The sequence below is a fragment of the Xiphophorus hellerii genome, chromosome 18 (assembly GCF_003331165.1).
Source record: "Xiphophorus hellerii strain 12219 chromosome 18, Xiphophorus_hellerii-4.1, whole genome shotgun sequence".
Lineage (NCBI taxonomy): Eukaryota > Metazoa > Chordata > Actinopteri > Cyprinodontiformes > Poeciliidae > Xiphophorus > Xiphophorus hellerii.
In genome coordinates this window covers 1,373,650-1,394,061 of record NC_045689.1, presented here as the reverse complement: position 1 = coordinate 1,394,061, position 20,412 = coordinate 1,373,650, and the positions used below count along the sequence as shown (strand labels likewise).

The 20,412-nt window shown below is 43.3% G+C and overlaps 3 protein-coding genes across 11 annotated transcripts in view; 1 reads left to right on the top strand and 2 right to left on the bottom strand.

Moving 5' to 3' along the window:
- LOC116707891 (arf-GAP with coiled-coil, ANK repeat and PH domain-containing protein 3) overlaps nucleotides 1-3,323 on the bottom strand; it is an 11,100-nt gene extending 7,777 nt beyond the window's left edge. Inside the window, exons 1-11 of one of the 4 annotated variants that reach the window (XM_032545575.1) lie at nucleotides 3,139-3,319; nucleotides 2,931-3,018; nucleotides 2,732-2,789; nucleotides 2,466-2,585; nucleotides 2,329-2,382; nucleotides 2,199-2,257; nucleotides 1,902-2,085; nucleotides 1,783-1,827; nucleotides 1,602-1,697; nucleotides 1,456-1,530; nucleotides 530-633 (exon numbers count right to left, since the gene is read on the bottom strand). In XM_032545575.1, the coding sequence (XP_032401466.1) occupies nucleotides 530-633; nucleotides 1,456-1,530; nucleotides 1,602-1,697; nucleotides 1,783-1,827; nucleotides 1,902-2,085; nucleotides 2,199-2,257; nucleotides 2,329-2,382; nucleotides 2,466-2,585; nucleotides 2,732-2,789; nucleotides 2,931-2,983 (848 nt within the window). In that variant the 5' untranslated portion in view covers nucleotides 2,984-3,018; nucleotides 3,139-3,319. Of the gene's footprint in view, nucleotides 1-529; nucleotides 634-1,455; nucleotides 1,531-1,601; nucleotides 1,698-1,782; nucleotides 1,828-1,901; nucleotides 2,086-2,198; nucleotides 2,258-2,328; nucleotides 2,383-2,465; nucleotides 2,586-2,731; nucleotides 2,790-2,930 lie in introns of all 4 variants that reach the window. The other 3 variants (XM_032545576.1, XM_032545578.1, XM_032545577.1) reach the window with 3 other exon arrangements.
- A 428-nt stretch (nucleotides 3,324-3,751) lies between these two features.
- Nucleotides 3,752-8,900, bottom strand: ilkap (integrin-linked kinase-associated serine/threonine phosphatase). 5 transcript variants are annotated; one of them, XM_032545580.1, is made up of 10 exons: nucleotides 8,600-8,896; nucleotides 7,333-7,434; nucleotides 7,089-7,206; nucleotides 6,885-6,991; nucleotides 6,724-6,817; nucleotides 6,559-6,646; nucleotides 6,353-6,483; nucleotides 5,515-5,634; nucleotides 4,075-4,156; nucleotides 3,752-3,985 (listed from the first exon to the last, which is right to left on the bottom strand). In XM_032545580.1, exons 1-10 carry the CDS (start codon nucleotides 8,640-8,642, stop codon nucleotides 3,842-3,844), a joined length of 1,029 nt encoding a protein of 342 aa, XP_032401471.1. In that variant the 5' UTR covers nucleotides 8,643-8,896; the 3' UTR covers nucleotides 3,752-3,841. The 5 variants fall into 5 exon arrangements, with proteins under 5 accessions (XP_032401471.1, XP_032401472.1, XP_032401473.1 ...); XM_032545581.1 differs by having other exon boundaries at nucleotides 3,752-3,982; XM_032545582.1 differs by lacking the exon at nucleotides 5,515-5,634 and having other exon boundaries at nucleotides 8,600-8,900.
- A 3,521-nt stretch (nucleotides 8,901-12,421) lies between these two features.
- ltbp4 (latent transforming growth factor beta binding protein 4) overlaps nucleotides 12,422-20,412 on the top strand; it is a 40,864-nt gene continuing 32,873 nt past the window's right edge. The window contains exons 1-3 of one of the 2 annotated variants that reach the window (XM_032590706.1): nucleotides 12,422-13,568; nucleotides 15,566-15,636; nucleotides 16,861-17,410. In XM_032590706.1, coding sequence (XP_032446597.1) covers nucleotides 13,372-13,568; nucleotides 15,566-15,636; nucleotides 16,861-17,410 — 818 coding nt within the window. In that variant the 5' untranslated portion in view covers nucleotides 12,422-13,371. The remainder of the gene's footprint in view (nucleotides 13,569-15,565; nucleotides 15,637-16,860; nucleotides 17,411-20,412) is intronic. The other variant, XM_032590705.1, reaches the window with a different exon arrangement.

The window sequence follows — 20,412 nt, the reverse complement described above, 5'->3', positions numbered from 1 at the left end:
CCAGAGGGCCTCAGCAACTTCTGCACAAATTTACCTTCGAACTAAATGTTCAGTTAGTTTAGCTAGCAAACTAAAAGCTAAATAAAAATTTTTACATAAATACATATTTAGATAAATAATTAACTACAGTATTTAGTTGGAAGATAATCTTTTAGCTTACTAACTAAATAGTCAACTTTCATCAAAATAGCTAGCATTAGAAATTAAATATTTAAGATTTTTGTTTAGCTTGCCAACTACGCATTCAGGCTCTGACACCAAATAATTAGCTAAATATTTAGCTTCTTCAAGCTAAATATCTACCTTCAAACTAACTAAATAATTTTCTGATATTTAGTTTGATGATAATCATTTAGCTTCCTAAATAAATATTTAGCTTCATACTAAATACTTAGTTTTCTAAATATTTAGAGTTTTAAACTAAATAACATGATGAAAAATGACTGTGAAAGATGAATCCCAGTGTTTCCTCTTATGAAATTATTGGTGTTAATTTTGACTTTCCAAACGGCGGCCCCTATCTCCGTACCTCTTCCAGGTCTTGGATTTCCTCCTGGACCGTTTGAACAAGTAACCCTGGATGATGTCGCCGCTGTCGGGACATGAGCTGACCATCAGCTCGCCCGAAGCGTCCTGAGGAAACATCGACAGCGTCACTTCCTGCTGACCATTCACATCTTAAAAGTAAATGACCAAAAACACGGAGAAGCAGTGGGAACGCCGGATGCAGAGATCTCATTTTGTGGTGCTAATGTAGAAATATTTGCAATATATTTTCCTCATTAAACTGCAGATGGAAACATACTGGCTACATCTCCATCTGACTTTCATGCAAATTTTGAGTTTAAAATCTCACAAAAGCATAAAAAAACAAAAAAGAAAATATGAAAACATGTATCTGGCCAATCAGAGTGTGATGTCATCAGATGTTGATGCTACACATGGCTATAACAAACAGGAAGTAGCAGTTGCTAACAGGACGTAGCAAATGCTAACAGGAAGTGGTGGATGCTAACTAGCATGGAGCGCTGAGAGCCATTCCTTCGCAGCTGGAGGTTTCTGAGAGTTTGGTGCCTCTGGTAAGGCGCAGACCCACCAGTGGATGGGAACGTTCGCTACGTCAGAAAGTGTGTTTCCTCTTTGAGGAAACTGAGGAAGTTATTTTGAATGTTGCCTTCCCATGAACCCTTTCTGATGCAAGTTAAAAAAAGAAGTTGACGGAAACATGACACCTGAAGAAAACGGTGAGGAAAGAATCCAAGTGTCTAAAATGTTGTTACTTGCCACACTGAGGCAGCAGAAGGAAGAAATACTGCCACCCGCTGGTGGGAGTCATTTCGGTTCAGTTTTCCTGCTTCAGTTTAATCATCAGGATTCAGTGAAATGTTGGGATCTGTAGCTGTGTCTGATGCCGAACCGGACCGGACCGGACCCAGACGGGAGGCGGCTCCTTACCCGCTGCTGCACCAGCAGGTGTTGGTTCTCCAGCTCCTTCCTCTTGGCAGCGCAGGTGGCAGAAAGCTGAGACAGCTGAGGAACAAATATCAGGTCAGATAATCCAACAGGATTCACCAGAGAGGTCAGAGGTCGAAGGTCAGAACCTGAGCTCCCATGGTCTTCATGCTGGGCTCCAGGTCTCTGAGCAGGTCGAAGCCTTGGTGAAAGAAGGTGAACTGGGCGTGGACGAAGGAGAACACCTGAGAAACCAGATTGTTAACGCAGCTCACAAAAACAACAAAACGAATAAAGTTTTTTATCCAAAACGTTGCAGAAACGACTCACAGAGTTCAAGACGTCGATGTTCTGTTGGGTTTTAAAGGTGTTGAGCTGGAAGAGAATCAGAACCAAAGTTTAAAGAACCTAAATGTCAGCTCGGTTCCGCCCTCCGGTCCGGGTCGCACCTGTAGGCAGTAATCCAGGGCAAAGTGTTGGTAGCACTTCCGGGTGGCGAGCAGCAGGTGGCTCGCCCGCTCTGCATCGGCCGCCTTGTGGCGAGACACCTGGGCGTTCTTCGCCGCCGCCGTCTCCAGATCCTCTCCGATCCGAACGAACTCCTTCCTGGTGTCGGCTAGCTGCGGCTGGAACCTGGGAGGAACAAAGAGCAGGACCGGATCAAGACCTGGATCAGGACCGATGATGACTGAGTCAAGATCAGCTTGGAACTGGATCAGGATCCTACTGGATGAGGAGTGACTCACTGTGAGCAGAGGCTGGAGAGCTGCTGGATGATGGCTCTCTGCATCTGGTCCAGCAGCATCTGAGGAGCAGAGGTCAGAGGTCAACCAGACAGTTCCAGCTGCCAGAGAAGAAGACAACAGGAGGACTCACGGTGTGGAAGCTCAGCATCTCCTGCAGACCCTGCTGGAACTGGTTCAGGCAGCTCTGTGGAGCAGGAAACAGGAAGTCACATACAGGAAACCGTCCCAACTAATCAGACCAGCGGCGATGGCGCCGCAACTTCTCACCATCATCACCGACTCCTTCTTCTGATACAACAGGAGCTCAGCCAAGCCGCTCAGGAAGAGCTGATTGGCTGCGTTGTACGCTTGTCCCGCCTCCACCATCTTCCCGCACAGCTTCATCACCTGATTGGTCAGAGAGAGTGAGCAGAGAGATTGTCCATCAGGTGAAGGTTTAATGTTGGAAAAGTTAACAAGGCGTGTTTTAAATACACTGACAGCAGGTCAGGTGACCAGAATGAGAAAAAAACAGATTTTAACCAGAGCTTTACCTTATCCAGATGAGTCTCCAGCAGGGAAACATCTGCCTCAAACTGATCCAGAGTTAGCCTGAAGAAATAAAACAAACCATCATCAGGGTAACCTGGAATCCCTTTCCAGGAGGTTTCTTCAGCTGATAGTCGGTATAATCATTAACAGCTGAATTAGTCTCTTATTTATTCATAACCTCTGAATAAAAATAGAACTTACCTGAACTCAGGTGAGTCCTTGATGCATTCCTCAAAGTCTAAAAGGGATTCCATGACGTCACACAGGATCCCTGGTAACGTCACCGAGTCTTAATAAAGTTTATTCAACATCCTAACCGTTAGTTAGTAGTTAGCCTGTTAGCTCCGTTGCAGAATCCGCTAACTTCCGGTGATACGTGTCTTTAAAATGACACCCTGTGGGCACAAACCTGCACGGAGCCTACGGGAGAGCCCGTCCCGATCCGCATACCAGCTCGGTTCGGACAAAACTGAAGATATGTCGTGTTTCTGTTGTTTTATTCCCCTGACAGCTGTCTCCGTTTTACTGTCAGATAATAACCCGGTTTAGTTGGCGTCGGTTCAACAGGAGAAAGCGACACCCAGAGGCTGGGAGTGGGACTGCAGTCACTGAGCGCCAATAACACCAAGAAAATAAACATTCATAATTTTGCCTGATTCATTGAAATTTTCATTTTGGAAAAAGAAAATCACAAAGGATTTAATGATTAGAGAAGTCTTAAAAGTCTTTGAATTTATAATTTTATATTTAATTTTCCTTCCATATTTTATTAAAATTTTCATAATGCAGTATCACAACTAACAACGTGAAATCTTTCAATATCAGAATAATTTTATTTTTTCATCTTCAAAGCTGTAGAATATATAAATTGTATATATATACATTTATAAGCTCTGCTTTACAATGACATTATAAATGTCATAATGTCAATAATGACATTTATAAAGCTCTGCTTTATAAATGTCAGTTTTTTCCTGAACGCATCATCTGAGTCAATCACAGAAAATCTAAAGGACACAAGATAAAAAAAAAGATTTTATTTGCAAACAAACGAGACATGCAGAGTGAAGCCGGCAGGATGATGCTGCTGATGATGATGGTTCTGAGCGCGCTCAGTGGCAGACAGAAACCAGGATGACGGTGACGTTGTCGGCGCAGCCTCTCCTCACCGCCTCGCTAGCCAGCTGCTGACACGCCGCCTCAAAGCGCAGCTCCTCCTCTGTCAGCTCGTCCTTCTGCTCCACGCTCGTCTCCTGCTGGAAGACACAGGACCTCTGTGACCTCACTTCCTGTCAGACCTGAGCCGTATCTAGGCGGATTTACAGCTTCGACATGGACATCACACCTGGAGGACGCCGAGAACAAACTTGACGGCTTCATCGGCTGAAAACACTTTGAACAAACCGTCACAGGCCAGAAGGATGAACCTGCAGAAAAACACTTTTATTAATGTTGGAGGAGATTAATCTGTTTATATTTATACAGATTTGGTCATTTCATCAAAGTCAGGCGAAAATGTTAGTGTGAACAAATCTGGGAGGAAATTCTCCCAGTTCTACCAGACCAAGTACTACACTGTGGCCCTGTCCTAAAGTTTCAGGCGTGGCGTCATCTTGTAGTCGTCATTCAGTGCATAGGCCACACTTTGTGTAAAGGATCTCCTTTTGGGAGGGTAACGTAAGTCCCACATTCAACTGTGGGATGTAGAAGACATCATTTTGAGTTTCCTTCAGGTCTAGAAGATCTAAAACATCTGATAATTTAAGCTGTGAGGGAATGTTACGGTCACTGACCTCTAGGGGCTCTCTTCATGAGAGAGCTCCTTCCAGCAGGGCATATAGAATAAACAGGCAAACCATTGACTCACAGCATGATGCTGTCTGTGTGTTATGCTAGCGGCAACAATTGTTGCCACGCTCAAATTCACTTCTCTTATGATCAAAATATGGATGAAGGGATACCATTTTCTTTATATATTAGTGAAAGACACTTGAAAGAAGATATGTACAAAATATTTGATTTATATTTGTTAAAGTATTTTACTGACTTGTACAGGTTTGTGACAGACATTGACCACCAGCGTCACAGGCAGGAAGTAAAGAGCTCTGGTCATGTGACTTTCACACTAGATACATGAAATTGATATTGTTTAGAGTAGACACATTATTGTTTCATTTTAAAACTTCAATTAGCTGCCAAAACTAAAACTATTCTTTTAGAGCTTCTAGAAGTCAGATAAAATGTCTGGCAACAATTGTTGCCGGTGGGATTAAACAGGTTAATCACATAATCTGTTTAAACTTAAACATGGATCAGTGCCTGGTTTTTAGACTGGTTTCTCTTTAAACAGTTTTCCCACCTGATTTTGAAGTGTTTTCCCTTTTCTCCGTCTAGAGAACTAGAATATAATCCAGAATAATCTAGAATAACGCCTCCTGGTGGCAACATGTTGGAGCTGCTCTGCTCTGATTTCTTCTTTTTTATTTTTGTTCATCATTTCCTGGCTGAATATTTGCCAGTTTGGACAACTATTCTTTCTTGTTATGGACGCTGAGCAGCTGAAAGGATTTCTGCGTTTTGAGTAACCATGGCAACAACTGGAAGCAGCTGATTACCATCTCAAATAATCCCTGAACTTTGACCCTAAAGGAGTTGAAAAATGGATGCAGAGAGAGAAGGAAGATGTTCAGACCGTTATTATTCAGTGGATCGTCCTGATTTTAGGATCTCCTCCCTACTCTACTCGGTGTTTTGGAGCAGGGAGCGTGTGCGGCTGCGTTCTTGCCTGTCATTGGCTGTGAGCTGGCACCTCCTCACGTCGGGCGTAGAAATCACGCCGCAGCGTTTGTACTGACCGTCTCCGATGGACCGGGACACTTCCAGGACACCGAGGACGCGGCCGTCCCTGTGGGGGACGGACAGACAGACGCCGCTTTACGCTGGACGAGTCTCTGGAACACACCCTCATTCTTCTGTTTCAAATCCCTTTTTTGGTTTTCAAATAATGTTTAGAATACAATTCTTTTTCAGATTCAAATTTTATTTCACTTTCTCAGTTTGATTTTTTCAATATAATTTTGATCAATTTCAAATTATTTTTCTAAATTATTTTTTCAGTTTTAATTGATTTCTTCTTTACATTTCTTTAGTTTAAATTTTTTACAATTCAATTTATTATTCATTTTGTTTGCATTTTTTCTGTTTATCAGTTTAAAATAATTTCTTATTTCGTTTTTTTCCCCCAGTTTCAAATAATTTTTGTATTACAATATTTTCCAGTTTCAAATCCATGTCTTTTATTTCTAAATGTTTTCTTAGTTTCAAATTATAATATTTTTGACAAACCATTCGACCCTAATGTAGCTCCGTAGAACTCAGTTCTGTAGGGAATTTGGGCCGACAGGGTTGGAGAAAATGGCCGGATGCGGCGTGTTTATTGGTTTTAATAATGCACCGATACAAAGGTGTGAGCTGATACTGATATTCAACATTAGTATTATTGTTACAGATGATAAATGATATTAATATTTCCTTTTCAACGCTGTAAAAATTGTTCCCATGGCTGCCATAACCTCTATGCTTCAGGTAAACCTCCCACAATCCTTTGCTGCGTGCCGGCTGACCTGACGGTGCCTCCTGCCCTCTGGATCCTCATGCGCTCCTCGTAGATGGTCGGGTTGTGTTCCTTGCTGAGCGCTAAAGTGACCGACTTCCTCTGGCCGTCTGCCGCCGCCTCCGTTCGACACAGCACCGCCTGCAGACACACAGCAGCTGCTGCTCAGCGGGGCCCCCTGCAGGACCGCGGGGCGCTGCGCCGAGCCCAGCTCACCCTGCTGTCCCCCAGGTTGGCGGAGTACACCGTGTCGTCCACCACCAGGATGCAGGTGGCCGTGGATCCGTCCTTCCAAGCCGGCTTCCTGCTCACAGAAACAAGATGGCGTCTCAGCAAGCGTCCCCTTGAGCTCCTTCAGCTCCAAGCGTTTTGATGTCTTACTGGCTGGAGGCTTTCTTCAGGAAATCCTCGTCTGTCTGCCGGAACGTGTCCAGGAGACACTTCTTCAGCAGCTTATCCAGATTCTCAGCATCTCCTGGAACAGAGACGCCATCAAAAAGAGTTCATCAGAAGATCCCATCTGGACAGGAAGTGAGACTCACCTGAGGGGAACTTCTTGGCCAGGTTCAGGTGAAGGTTTTCAGCGGCGAATCGAGATGCTCGAGCGCCGCCGTGACCATCAAACACGGCAAAATATGAGATGCGAGAGCTGAAGACACAGAAACACCCAGAGACTGATTCCCTCCGGAACCAGAGAAGGACAGGAAACAGGAAGTCAGGAAGACTGGAAGTTGAGGCGGTCTTACACGTGTCCCGGCAGCGAGGACAGACAGCTGCTCATGTCGGGCATCAGTACGTGAGCGTCCTGCATCTCTTCGCGCTCGCCGCGCCGCGCCGCCGCGTAGCCTCTGAGCCGGGGCAGACCTGCGGCGGACAGACAGACGGACGGACGGAGTGGGTCGGCTGCTGCCTCGCCTCGTCTACTCAGCGGCTGACAGCTTCATGAGAGCAAAGGAAGAAAACAAACATTGTGGTGGAACAGCTGAAAACCTTCTCTACAAACTTTCTTGATCTCGTCCTCCTCCTCTTCCTCTTCATCGTCTCGCCTCCGTTTGAACCTTCTGTCCTCTTCATCCTGAGCTGGAGGAGCAACTGGAGACAAAGGAGACATTTAAAGACAAGAATGTCATTCAGATCACCAAGCTAACATTAGCATAGCAATAGCTGGCTGAATTTAGCTCAGCTTATTTTGGTCTATGATCATTAGCTGCTATACAGCTAAATAGATTCTCTTTACAGAAAAAATTGGATATTTCTTTTCTGTTTCAAACATTTTTGTTTCGCTTCAAAATTGTTTTTCAATTCATTTTTGTCTGTTTCAAATTTTCATTACAATTTTCCACCAGGTTCAAATCTTTTTTTATTCCTAAATGTTTTAAGTTTCAAGTCATTTTTAGGTTTGAATTTTTTTATATGATTTTTTTCAGTATTAAATCTTTGTTTTCAATCTCAAAATAGTTTTTTGTTTGAAATCTTTTTTTCATCTTTAAAATAGATTTTCAATATTTTGTTTTCTGTTTCACAAAACAATACTGGATATTTCTTAAATTCAAATCTTTATCCGTTTACTTTTTTTTCTCAGTTTCAAAGTTTGTTATTTCTTTAAAACTTTATGGTCCCAGTTTAGATCCAAAGGACAGAAGAAAATGCCCAGATGATTCACATGTATGGGTTTTAAGGTTTCACCCATACGAAAACTTTAATTGACATCGATATCCAATATTGATATTGCTGCTATGGCCGATATTAATTATATTTTCCTACCTTTCAGCATCATTAAAATAATGTGACCACGATGCTTACAGACCTCCCTGTTGGTCACATGACCAAACAAACAGACCGACTCCCTCCAGAAACACAAGCAGCAACACAAAGGAAATAAACATCTGTTGTTAATATTGGCCCTTATCGGACCGATATCGATATATCGGCCTCCCTAACTGATTTATTTTCAGGGATTTATCTGATTTTCTTAAGCTAAAGTCATGTTACCACTTCCGTTTTGCAGAACCATCACTGGCTGTGGTTTGGACTCAGTTCGGTTCCGGATCCGCTATAGATCAGTTCATGTGAACAGTAATTATTAGATTTCTGCAGCAGAACCAGAGGTGTTGATTGGTTCTGAGTCCACTGCAGATGTTTTCTTTAATCAGATGCATCAATGAGAAGCTGGTTCTAGCTGCTAAACCCGGACTAGTTCTGGTACCAAACCGTTCCTTATCTCAGCTGCTACCGCTACCGGTCGCTATGGACTCACAGGACGTCTGTGTCGGTTCTGGCAGGTCGTCGAACAGGTCCATTCTTCTCCTGGAATAGCCCAACAGCTAACAGGCTAGGCTAACTAACCTTCAGTTCGGTTCCGCTGTGTGTGTGAGTGTTCTGACCCGGTCCACAAACAGGTCGGCTCCAAACCCCGTTTATACTTTAAACCGGTTCCGGCGGTCCAATAGTGAACAGGTCGTCGGGTTCGTCCCGCTTTACCGCAGAAAGTCAGGATGCGGACCAAATTCAACGGTTAGCATAAAGCTAGCTGAAGATAATACAAGTTCCGGTCATTTCATTCAAAATAAAAGCTCGTTGAGTTCTTGAAGTTATTTCAAAATAAAAGCTATAAACATCTGTAATAGGTTTTTTTCATACTGAACACACACATTCCAATTAGATATTTTTCTGAATAAAAGCTTGCATTTACATTTACAACTTTATAAATGTCTTTCAAAAATAAAATAAAAGTAGTCTAAAGTTGCACAATAAAATATTAAATGTTTCTTTGAGTTTCTTACAAAATAAAAGCTAGTATTTTATAATTGCTATAATTTCTTTCAAAAATTAAAAAAGAAAAATCTTTACAAACTAATATTTACACACATTTTAAAGTAGTTTTTAAATGTTAAAAGCTAACATTTAATCAAATAATTAAAAATAAAACATCCCATATGTACAGCAATTTCTTTCAAAAATAAAAGCACACATTTATGACTGTTTCCTTTATTACTCTGCAAATAAATACTTACATATTTTACCGTAGCATAAAAATGTTCACAATACAAAGCTCAAAATAAAAGCATATAATTTGAGTAAAAGAAACATTTTGTAATTCAAATTAATCACATAAGTTTTTTTCAGAATAAAAATCCACAAAATAGGGTGCATGACCCACGTTGAGGCCTTAGTCCTTGTAGCGGTGGTCGTAGGTTCGATTCCCGGCCTGGCGACCGTCTTCCCCCTCTCTGATTACCCTGTTTCCTGTCAAACTACTTTCAAATAAAGGCCAATAGAGCCAACAAAACCTTTAAAAAAAAAACAAAAAAAAATCCACAAAATAATATTAGTATATTTCAAAATAAAAGACATATAAATGACATTGAATATTGCAGACTAAATGCTGTTACACATGGAAATCATTTTCTATATTATTTTTATAGTGGTGACACATTAATCTCTTCATTAGTGAGAAAATTTGCTCACAAAGGCAGGTAGCCCCAAACATGGACATTTTGCAGCCAGTGCTGTCAATTTAGGATGTCCTGGTTGGAGACACTTGTAAAATGTGTCCAAGCCAACTGATGCAAATTTGTCCTTCAATTCCACATCACACAGAAAATCAATGATTTCAAGTTACTTTTTTTTTTTAGTTTATTTTGTAGGGACAGACACATTGACATAAACAAACTGAATAAAACAGCAGTCCCATGTTTGCGTCATAGTGCAATAGCAACAGCTAATTCACAGCACTTGTCCCTAGATGGGCTTTTAAAAAGTACCTCTAAAAGTTAAAGTAATAATCATTTAAAATAGCACAGCATGATGTTGACGACATCTACAAACAAACAGTAAAACATGAAACATTAAAAATGGGTTCAGTTCTGTTTCCTGAACATACTAAAACTGGTTACAGACTTTAAATCAACAGGAAGTGAGTTAAAAACTGCAGATTCTCTCTCAGACAGACTTTGAGGAAAAGTGGTTCTTCGAAAGAGAAAGTTATAATTTCCATCTGAAGCTGCTCTAGTAGATCTGCTGTTGCCCTGCAGTCTCTGTATGCAACTGCTTAATGGTTTAGGTGCATATCCATTTAAACACTTAAAAATCAATTTTAAAAGATTATAATTTATAAAATCAGGAAAGTCCAAAATGCCGAATTTAGCCAAAATGTGACGATGATGGAATCTGATTGGCTTTTGATATAAAACCTTCAAAGCCTGATTATAAGCAGACAGTAGCTCCATAGGGAAAATGTGAGGATCATTGAGTTCAAAAACATCTCTGCACAGTGACGTGTTAAACAATTTATAATCATTTTAAAACAGTTTATATTTGATCTAACAGTTTTGCTGATTTTATCAACATGGCTCCTAAAATTTAACTGAGCATCCAGAATTATTCCTAAATATTTTTCTTGTGATACTTGCTCAATAGGGGCCCCATTGATGTGAATTTTCAAGGACTGTAATAAGATAAGATAAGATAAGATAAGATAAGATAAGATTTATTTGTCATTGTCATCAACAGATTACAGATTGAGATTTGCTCGACTCGAGTTAAGATGCAGGTTATGTGTATATACATAATATACAAAGATAAAGAAATAAATAGTACAAAATGAGAAATAAATAGACATCAGAAGATGGTTGCAGCGCCTGGAGGTGTCGCAACAGAATTTACATTTTTAACAAAGTGGTGTCAAGAGCAGAAGTTCTTATGCCTTTGAATTTAGTGCCATGATTGCCATCGGGTAAAAACTGTTTTTTAGGCGATTTGTCCTGGTTTTTATTGCTCTGTATCTCTTGCCTGATGGCAGCAGCTGGAAGAGACCATGGCCAGGGTGTGAAGAGTCATTTAAAAGGTCCAAAACTTTCTTGTGGAGCCTGGAAGTGTAAATCTGTTCCATAGTGGGGAGGGGGCAGCCTGTGGTTCTCTCTGCTGCCCTAACAACCCTCTGGAGCGCCTTCTTGTCCGCGGATGTGCTGCTGCCGTACCAGACACACAGACCGTACGTGAGCACACTCTCTATGGAGCAGTGATAGAAGGCCTGCAGCAGGTCTGAGGGGAGATGGTTCTTCTTGAGTATTCTCAGAAAGTACAGTCTCTGCTGTGCCTTCTTCAACAGCTCCTTGGTGTTGGTGCTCCAGGTTAGCTTGTCCTCCAACTCCATGCCCAGAAACCTGAACACTGGGACCCTCTCCACACAGGTCCCACTGATGGTGAGAGGCTGGATGTCCGTTTTGTTCTTCCTGAAGTCGATCACCAGCTCCTTTGTTTTGGAGGTGTTGAGGAGCAGGTTATTGACTTTGCACCACTCTGACAACCGCTTCACCTCATCCCTGTACTCCAGCTCCCCCTTCCCGTCTGAGATGAGACCAACAACAGTCGTGTCATCTGCAAACTTTATGATCTTGTTGCTGAGGTGGTTGGAGACACAGTCATGAGTGTAGAGGGTGTAGAGAAGTGGGCTGAGCACGCAACCCTGTGGCGATCCGGTGTTCAGGCTCAGAGCAGTGGAGGTGTGGGGGCCCAGTCTGACCCTCTGGGAGCGACCTGTTAGGATGTCCAGGATCCAACTGCAGGTGGCTGATGGGAGCCCAAGGTTTGCTAGCTTGGACATCAGACGTTGGGGAAGTATGGTATTAAATGCTGAGCTGAAGTCCACGAAGAGCATTCTGACGTAGCTCCCCTGCTTCTCTAAGTGGGTCAGGGCAGCATGAAGTGCAGTGGATACAGCGTCCTCTGTGGACCTCTTTGCTTTGTAGGCAAATTGGAGAGGGTCCAGCTCAATGATGTTTTCTTTTTTTTATTTTTATTTTTTATTCCGAAGAGTTTTTGCGGCACTAGTGGCTCGTATTTTTTCCACAGTAGGCAGACAGGAAGGAGGGTGAGGAGAGAAGACATGCGGCAAAGGTCGTCGGGACCGGGAGTCGAACCCGCGACATCCGCGTCGAGGACTAAGGCCTCCAAACGTGGGGTGTGCTAACCCCCTGCGCCACCACAACACGCCCCAATGATGTTTTCTTGATTGAAAAGCAAATACACTTTGTTTTCTTTGTATTGAGAGTTAAACAGGAATCATTTAGCCATGATGATAATCTCTGCAGGCTGTTCTGAAGTTTCAACGGGGACATCAGAAGCTCTGACCTAGCGGTGAGCAAAAAACGGAGAATTCGATCTCCAGTTCGCTAAATACTAAAATGCAGCATCACTGCATTTCACCGCAGCATCACTGCATTTCCCCGCAGCATCACTGCATTTCACCGCAGCATCACTGCATTTCCCCGCAGCATCACTGCATTTCACCGCAGCATCACTGCATTTCACCGCAGCATCACTGCATTTCCCCGCAGCATCACTGCATTTCACCGCAGCATCACTGCATTTCCCCGCAGCATCACTGCATTTCACCGCAGCATCACTGCATTTCACCGCAGCATCACTGCATTTCACCGCAGCATCACTGCATTTCACCGCAGCATCACTGGCGTCTCGACTCCGGATTGATGTTTCCTCAGACTCGTTTCTCAGTTCCATGTTACACATGGAAATCATTTTCTATATTATTTTTATAGTGGTGACACATGAATCTCTTCCTGCTGCCACTCTTGGGGAAATATAAGAAATCAAACTTGTCAACTTGTTTTCTGTAAATTTAGTGTCTACTTTCAAATAATTAAAATAAAATGGCACACTTTATTTACTCTGCATTTCAAGACCTAAATTATTTATTTCTAGGTTTTCATTCCTTTAAAGTGAAAATCAACAACCAAAACACCAGCATGATGTAAGCTAATTAGAAGTGATGCTAACAGCATTAGCTATGATAGTAGCTAGAAATGATAAAGAATCTGGTGCTGACATGTTGGTATGGGGGACCCCGAAAAGGCTTGGTCCGGCCCTGGTCCCTGGTTCAGTTTCCTCCGGCCCTGGAACGGTGCCCGGTCTGTGGAGACTTTCCCACCGCAGCGGTGACCCTGAACGCATCACCCGGAGGTGAACGAGGCCGGGCTCCGCGCTCAGCGCAGTCTGCGGGCTCTCATCATGCGGCTGGGGCTCCTGTGTCTGTGGACCGGCTGGATGCTCCGGAGCGCCGCGTCGCAGCCTCCTCAGCCGGAGGACGGAGGCGTGCGACCCGGCGAACAGCTGCAGACCGACCCGGAGAGAGTCCGGACCGGGTTCCGGAGCCAGAGCACCGGACAACCGGCAGGTGGAGCCCGGAGGAGAGCAGCTCTGAGCGGGTGAGCAGCAGGAGGAACACCGCGGGCCGGAACTTGAAGTCACAGAAACTCACTAAAATAAAACTTAGTGCTGGTTAAATGTTAATGTTAATCTTTAACTTTTCTTTATGTCTTTAAATATAAGACATCATCTGACTGACAGCAAATTATTCTCTGAACACTTTTAATCTGTTTTATTTTTTAATATTTTCAATTAATCATTTTAATGTCTGAGCTGATTATCAGTGATTTCTTTGCGTTTTTTTGTTAAATGTTTGTGTTTTAAGCACAGGAGATGAATTATTTATCATGTTTAGTGTTTATGTTATACATGTTTCCTGTATCCATAAAATGCAACATGAATTATACACGGAAGAGTTTTACAGCTCTTCTGTTTTGTATCTGAGACTCACAGCTGAAGAGTGCGGATGGCTCAAGCGTTTTGTTTTGCTGCAGCTTAATGATCACACCTGTTGCATCCTGAATACTTTCTGCTTTCAGCTTCTTTCAGAAACATCAGGAATGTGTTGAAACTGTTTCTGTTGAGCGACAGTCAAGTGACGGATTCAGAGTCAACACAGCCTGTGAGTTTTAAACCCTGTCAGCTGACGGAGCTGACACCACTTTACAGCGATCCGACAGACCGATGCATGCAGCGACAGTGGAGAGGAAAACTTCCCCTTAACACGAAGAAACCTTCAGTAGAACTGGGTTCAGAACCAGAACCAGAACCAGCGGCCATCTGAAGGTTTGAGAAAACGGAGCAGAGACAGAAACAGAAGAAGTGATATGAAAAGTGAAACGTTAACATCAGGAGAGTGAGAGCGGTCAGGTGATGGCAGCATCATAACCAATCAGAACGCAGAGCAGGTGAGAGAAAAACAAAAGAAAAAAACATCATTCTGCTTTTTACTTCTCACTACTATGGCTTTGCTTCCTGCAAAGGGCTCAACAAGCAGATCTAGTCATCTGTTGGTTATTTTAAAACTATAAATATTTTTGAGTTATTTTGTTGTTTTTTAGTTGAGTTCAGGTTTGAATGAGAACTCCAGGCAGCAGAAACTAAACCGAGACACATCAGCCTGAAGGACCAGAGGTAAAGCTGTGCTGGAACCGGGGAGGCAGCAGCTGCTTCCTGCTGAGCTTCAAACATCTCCTCCTTTAGTGTTCAGGGAGCAGAGGGGCTCCTGCTTCCTAACATTCAGACTCTCTGAGCCGCAGGGCAGAAACAGACATCAGGCACTCGGTTCCTTCATGAACCACGAGCAGAAAACTCCTTCCAGGCCCGTCATCCGGAAGAGAACCGGCAGAACCGCAGAGCTTGGAGCCTGAAGGTGAAACTGTCTGTGGTTCTGCGGTCACTGGGTCCAGTTCGGATCCAGTCAGCGGGCCCCCTCCGCTTCAATACGACCAGTACGCCGTGAGTAATGACTAAATCCTCTGCTGAGGCCGGATCCAAACTCACCGAAACAACAACCTGAACCCGAAACAACAACATGGACGCCACGCATTCAGGGACTGAACCGAAACCAGAACCTCTGAGCCAGAACCAGCAGAACCCATGAGAGGATCTGAAGAACAACACAGGATGGATGGATGGATGAACAGATGGATGGATGGATGGATGGATGGATGAACAGACGGATGGATGGATGGATGGATGGATGGATGGATGGATGGATGGATGGATGGATGGATGGATGGATGGATGGATGGATGGAGAGCAAACCCTTCAGTGTCCCTTACTGTAGTTGGGTTGTGATCCATCATTCATGAAGCTGAAGCTCAGTTGGCTCCTCAGCCAACAGGGGGCGCTGTTAGGACACGGAGGGAAGCATCTGGGCTGGATGTGGTTATTGTGACTGTTTGTCTACGAGCAGAATGTCCAACAGTCTGCAGACAAACAGAAAGGTTTATGTTTCTGACATGGACCTGAAAGTCGAGGCATTATTCAATAACAGACCAACTTCTGATAAATGAAGTGTTTTTAGGACCATAAATGACCCTTTTCTCCGCAGACCTCGTGTTTGTGGAGGTCGATGTTGTCTCGGCTGGACTGTGTCCCCTAAAACCAGGAGGTGCACCAAGCGTAAGCATTTACTTTCTACTTTGGGATTTATTTCATTTTAAGTTCAGATGTTCGTTTAATTTTCGCCATGAAGACGTTCAGGTGTTATTTTCTCCTAGTCTTCCTGCAGGTTTTAAGGTGTCAAATTTTCCAACATGATCTTTTTACAGACAGATCATAAATCTACCCAGACCAGGTTAGAGCCAATATGTTCCCTGACTCACGTATCAAACAAGTTATTTATAATCGCTTCCATCAGAGGCTCTTCGAAATTTGACTCGTTTGTGACCACAAGATGGCGCCGACTCTAACTATCAATTAGGATTACGGGAAATGAAGGAATTTATCCCCCGGCTCAGAGTAGACCGGAGTGTGAGGGACTCTGCATGCGGCACTCCTCGCAGGTCCGCTGGACACGTCCGAGCAAAGTACTCGGTGTCACACAGTAAACTGTTCGGCGGCACTCAGTGTCCACGTCGAGCTGTTCTGTAGATAAGTTAGCAGGTTCGAGTAGCTAGTTGGGCTAGGCGCCCACCCAGGGCCGCCATGACACATCAGTCAGAGAGCCGCAGTCACGGCGACCATCAGCCTGTCTTGATTGTATACAGTTCGATGTCGAGACTTTTTTCCGCCCAGTAGTTTACTGTGGGACACTAGCAGTCTGCTTTGACTCTTCCTCTAGTGAAGTACTTGCTACCAAGTACTACACCAAGTGAAGTATGTGGAGGCGTTTAGTCCTTTCAGATTATTGACATTTCTGCTTCTATCCCCCTACTCTGCCCGTTTCCCTGGAGGTGAACGGGCAGAGTTCACCTGCTTTCTGCCTGGTGAAAACGTTTCCTCTGAAGGCTGTTGGTCGCCGCCTCTAGCCTCGCTCCCTGACCCACCAGGAGGTACTCGACATTCTCCCTTTGCTTAGGGTCTCTTCTTTCTTTGGATCTAGCTACTCAGACCTGAATTGGACCTCATGTTTTCCAGCCTGTAGTCTGTGGATTCCCACCTCTGCCTTACTGACTCCATGTCCCAACCTTCTTGCCCTGTTAAGAGATTCTGTGACTGTTAGCATAATCATATTTCATTTCCAATAACCAAGTGTCATGATATGATGTCCCAACATATTTTTCCATTCCTTGACTTATCCACAAAATATCCCTATGTAGCAAAACATTCCCAAACCATCATCCTTCCACCACCGTGCTTGACATTTGCAGGAGTGTGGATTATAACTGTCCTCTTTTCCCTCAGCCAGATGTTTTCCTTCCTGCCGTAACGGATCATCGTGTGGACTTCCCAACAACTGTCTGTGCGGGAAAGGTTTCTATGGCGTCCGCTGCCAATTTTCCAAAGTTCCTCTTCCTGTGGGAAGGCCTCCAGAGACATCCAGCCATCCTGCCTCCACAACCACAGCAGCTGGACCAATCGGGTCCAGTCGGAAACCTGAACCTACAGGTTCGTTTCAGAAGCCATTAAACGGTAACGACTCTGGTCCTCTGAAGTCTGGATGTCTAGCAGGTCAAGCTGAAGGCGTGAAGGGGGATCCAGGAGATGTTACCCTAAGGTTTCTGAACCGAACGTCTCCCGGAAGCACAGATCTGATGAGGACAGATCCAGATCCAGAGAGGCAAAGCTCAGATTCAGAACATGTCCTAGAGTCCAAGCCCCAAACTAACAGAGAAAACAGGAACCCACTGAGATCCGAGTCCCTGGAGCTGCAAGCAAGTCTGGAAGTTAAAGAGGACGAGGATCCGACTGGAGCAGAGAGGAGGCCAGAGGAGATGAAGAGGCAGATCCCGAGGTAAAAGTCAATCCCTTGTGTCCTCTGACGTCTCCTCACACCTAGTCTCAAAACGTTGTGCGATCTCCTCAACTCTCTCATCATCTTTTATCTTGAGCCGTTCACTTGCAGTGCCTTCCTACCTTTCAAACCTTTGGCTTTCTCCACTCACAGTGTTGTCACGTTCTTTTGTCCTCCCACTGTTTCCTCTCTACTCCTTTCCTCGTCTGTTTCTCAATACATCTCACATCATCAAGTTTTCTGTTCAGCCAGCAGGTGGAGACTGTCACCTGTTCTATGCAGTAAACCTCGTCTTTTTCCACTCAGCCCTGAAACAGACAGCTGCATCAGCAGTTTCCGGCTATAGATTCAAAGAGTCCAAAAGGACCAAGGACAAGTAGTCCTGGTTTGTACTGAAACGTCTACTTCGAGTTTCCTTCAAGCAGAAGAGAACAAAGACCCGATTGTTTGTCTGTAAAGAAGTAAACCAGCTGACTGGGATTTCTCTTCCGCAGAGTCCAAAATGTAGATGAATAAACCAAACTTCAATGCTCTGACTGAGCGGTCAGAGGTGAAGGTCAGAGGTCAGAGCCTGGGTCATGACGCCTGTGGGAAGATCTGGAGGGATTCTGAGTGAATCCATCTTTAAACGTACCAACTGTGGATAAAACATGTTCGTTTGAAATGTTTGCAAGTAATTCAGGGTTTATTAAAGTTATTCTGAGGATTTCCTGGGACTTTGACTGTTCCATTTCAGTCCGGAACCTTCCCATTTTCAGATGAATGAACCTATTTCATGGCTATGAATCATTCAAATCATTTTTTTGCTGCTTCAACACAGAAACTTCACAAAAGAGTTTCAGGTTCATCTCTGCTTGTTCCAGTTTCTTTGGTAAATCCCTGAAAAACACCAAACTCAGCCTTAAAGATAAAAATAAGGATTTTAACTCCAGCAGAGGGATTGGAAGAGAGCTGTTGGCTGAAAACTTGTTTTCCTGGAAATTATCAACAACTTGGCCCGTTAGTTTATGATGCCTAAGTTTAAGCTAAACTATAACTAAACTGTGATGATCTAAGCTCATTTGATCTTGGCTATGTTTGGGGTATCATGGCTTAATTTAGACAAGCTAAATTATATTGAATTATCTCTTAACTTGGCTAATTCTACATTAGCTAAGCTTAGTTTAGCTCAGTTTAGTTTATTTTTACTTAGTTTAGTTCACATTTTTCTTCCCTTATTTTAGCTTAGCTTGGTTTAACTTACGTTAGCCTAGCATTAGCCTATCACAGGGGTGGGCAACTCCAGGCCTGGAGGGCCTAAAAGTCTCCTGCAACTTTTAGATGCATCTCCACTTCAACACACCTGAGTCAAGTAATGAGGTCATTAGCAGGACTCTGGAGAACCTGACTGCACTGAGGAGGAGATTCAGCTGTTGGATTCAAGTGTGTTGGACCAGGGAGATGTCTAAGAGTTGCAGGACACCGGACCTCCAGGACCAGGACTGCCCACCCCTGGCCTATCAGCATCCTAGCCTGTTTTAAAAGGGAGACTGCATCACAACATCATCTTATTCTTGCTAGTTGTTTTAATAATTGCTCTTTTATCTACGTTTATTTTGGAGCCGTTATTTGAGTTCGGTTTGGCCTCGCAGCTGCTTTGTAACAATGTTCGTCTTTTCATTTCCAGTTGCTCCAAGCAGCATTTTCTTATCTAAGCAACACGGCGCTAACATGGAGGACCCCAGAGGCTTCCTGAGGTTTGGCCTGTTGGTTTTTGTTGGGGGCTGATTTAAAGCCGCTGAGACAGTTTGTGGCTGGAACACGATGTTCAGATCTCTGCAGTGTGACCCCTGCAGATTCCCATTCCCTGGCAGTTTTATCTGCCCTGTCCGCTTCGCTGTGCTGCTAAAAACCAGCAGCTGCAGCATCCGGACACACACCAGGGACGGGAACCGAGATCAGGCTTTCAGTCCGGTATCGGCTCCGGCGCTGAGCTCCCTGGCGCAGTACAGCGCAGAAAGCCAGAATACGGAGAAAAGGTTTCGTCTGAGTGTGGTGGATCTAGATCAGGGGAGTCCAAAGTGCGGGCCGGGGACCATTTGTGACCCTCTGAAGGATCTTGGGAGGCCCTCAAATCTAAAATGGAGCAAATCTGTTCTGTAAGCATTGGTCTGTTGCAGTTTGGTAATAACTAGTTACATTTACCTGAGTAACTTTTTTGAAAAAAAAAACAAACTTTTAGGAGTATTTATACTGTTCTGTACTTTTTACTTGAGTAACTTTATAAAGTATTTCCACTCTTACTTGAATAAAATTTCTGGATTTTCTGAATGAAAAACGTGTTTTAACCAAAAATCACCAGACGACACACAGACTCACCTGCAGGTTTTATTAAAGCTTTATAAGTTTTTATTGAATGAAACTCAATTCAAAATTTAAACTTAACTTTATATTTTGGTCCGTCTTATGATGTGATTTTTAAATATGAAATGACTGATAATTTGATCAGTTACTCAGTACTTTTTACCAAATACCTTTTTACTAACTTGAGTAAACACACGTTGAAGCTGCGCTGCTCTAACTGGAGTTTAGTTTCTGGTCTGTTGATGCAGCTGGACACTTTTTCATGGCAGCATGTTTTACAGATAAATAATATCTGCTTAACAAAATATTAGGTAGTAGAAGTAGATTTATTAACACTTATTAACAAAGTTTTTGCATTCATCTTCATTTTACCGTAACTGGAACCACAAACATTTTTCTCAAAACCAAATAAGGAAACAACACAGAAAATGTAGAAACTTTGGGATTTCTTTATGTTTCTCATCTATGATCCATTTTCTACAAAAATGTTAATAAAGTTGAAATTGTTTAGTGTATTATTCATAAGATAAAATAAAAATAGGTACCAAAAAAGCTTGTTATAAAATGTTTGTAGCTCCAACAGATTATTGAATGAATTTTCCCAACAATCCTCTCCAAGCTGCTGCTATCCCTGTTGATGGTGCACACTTTTTCCTTCC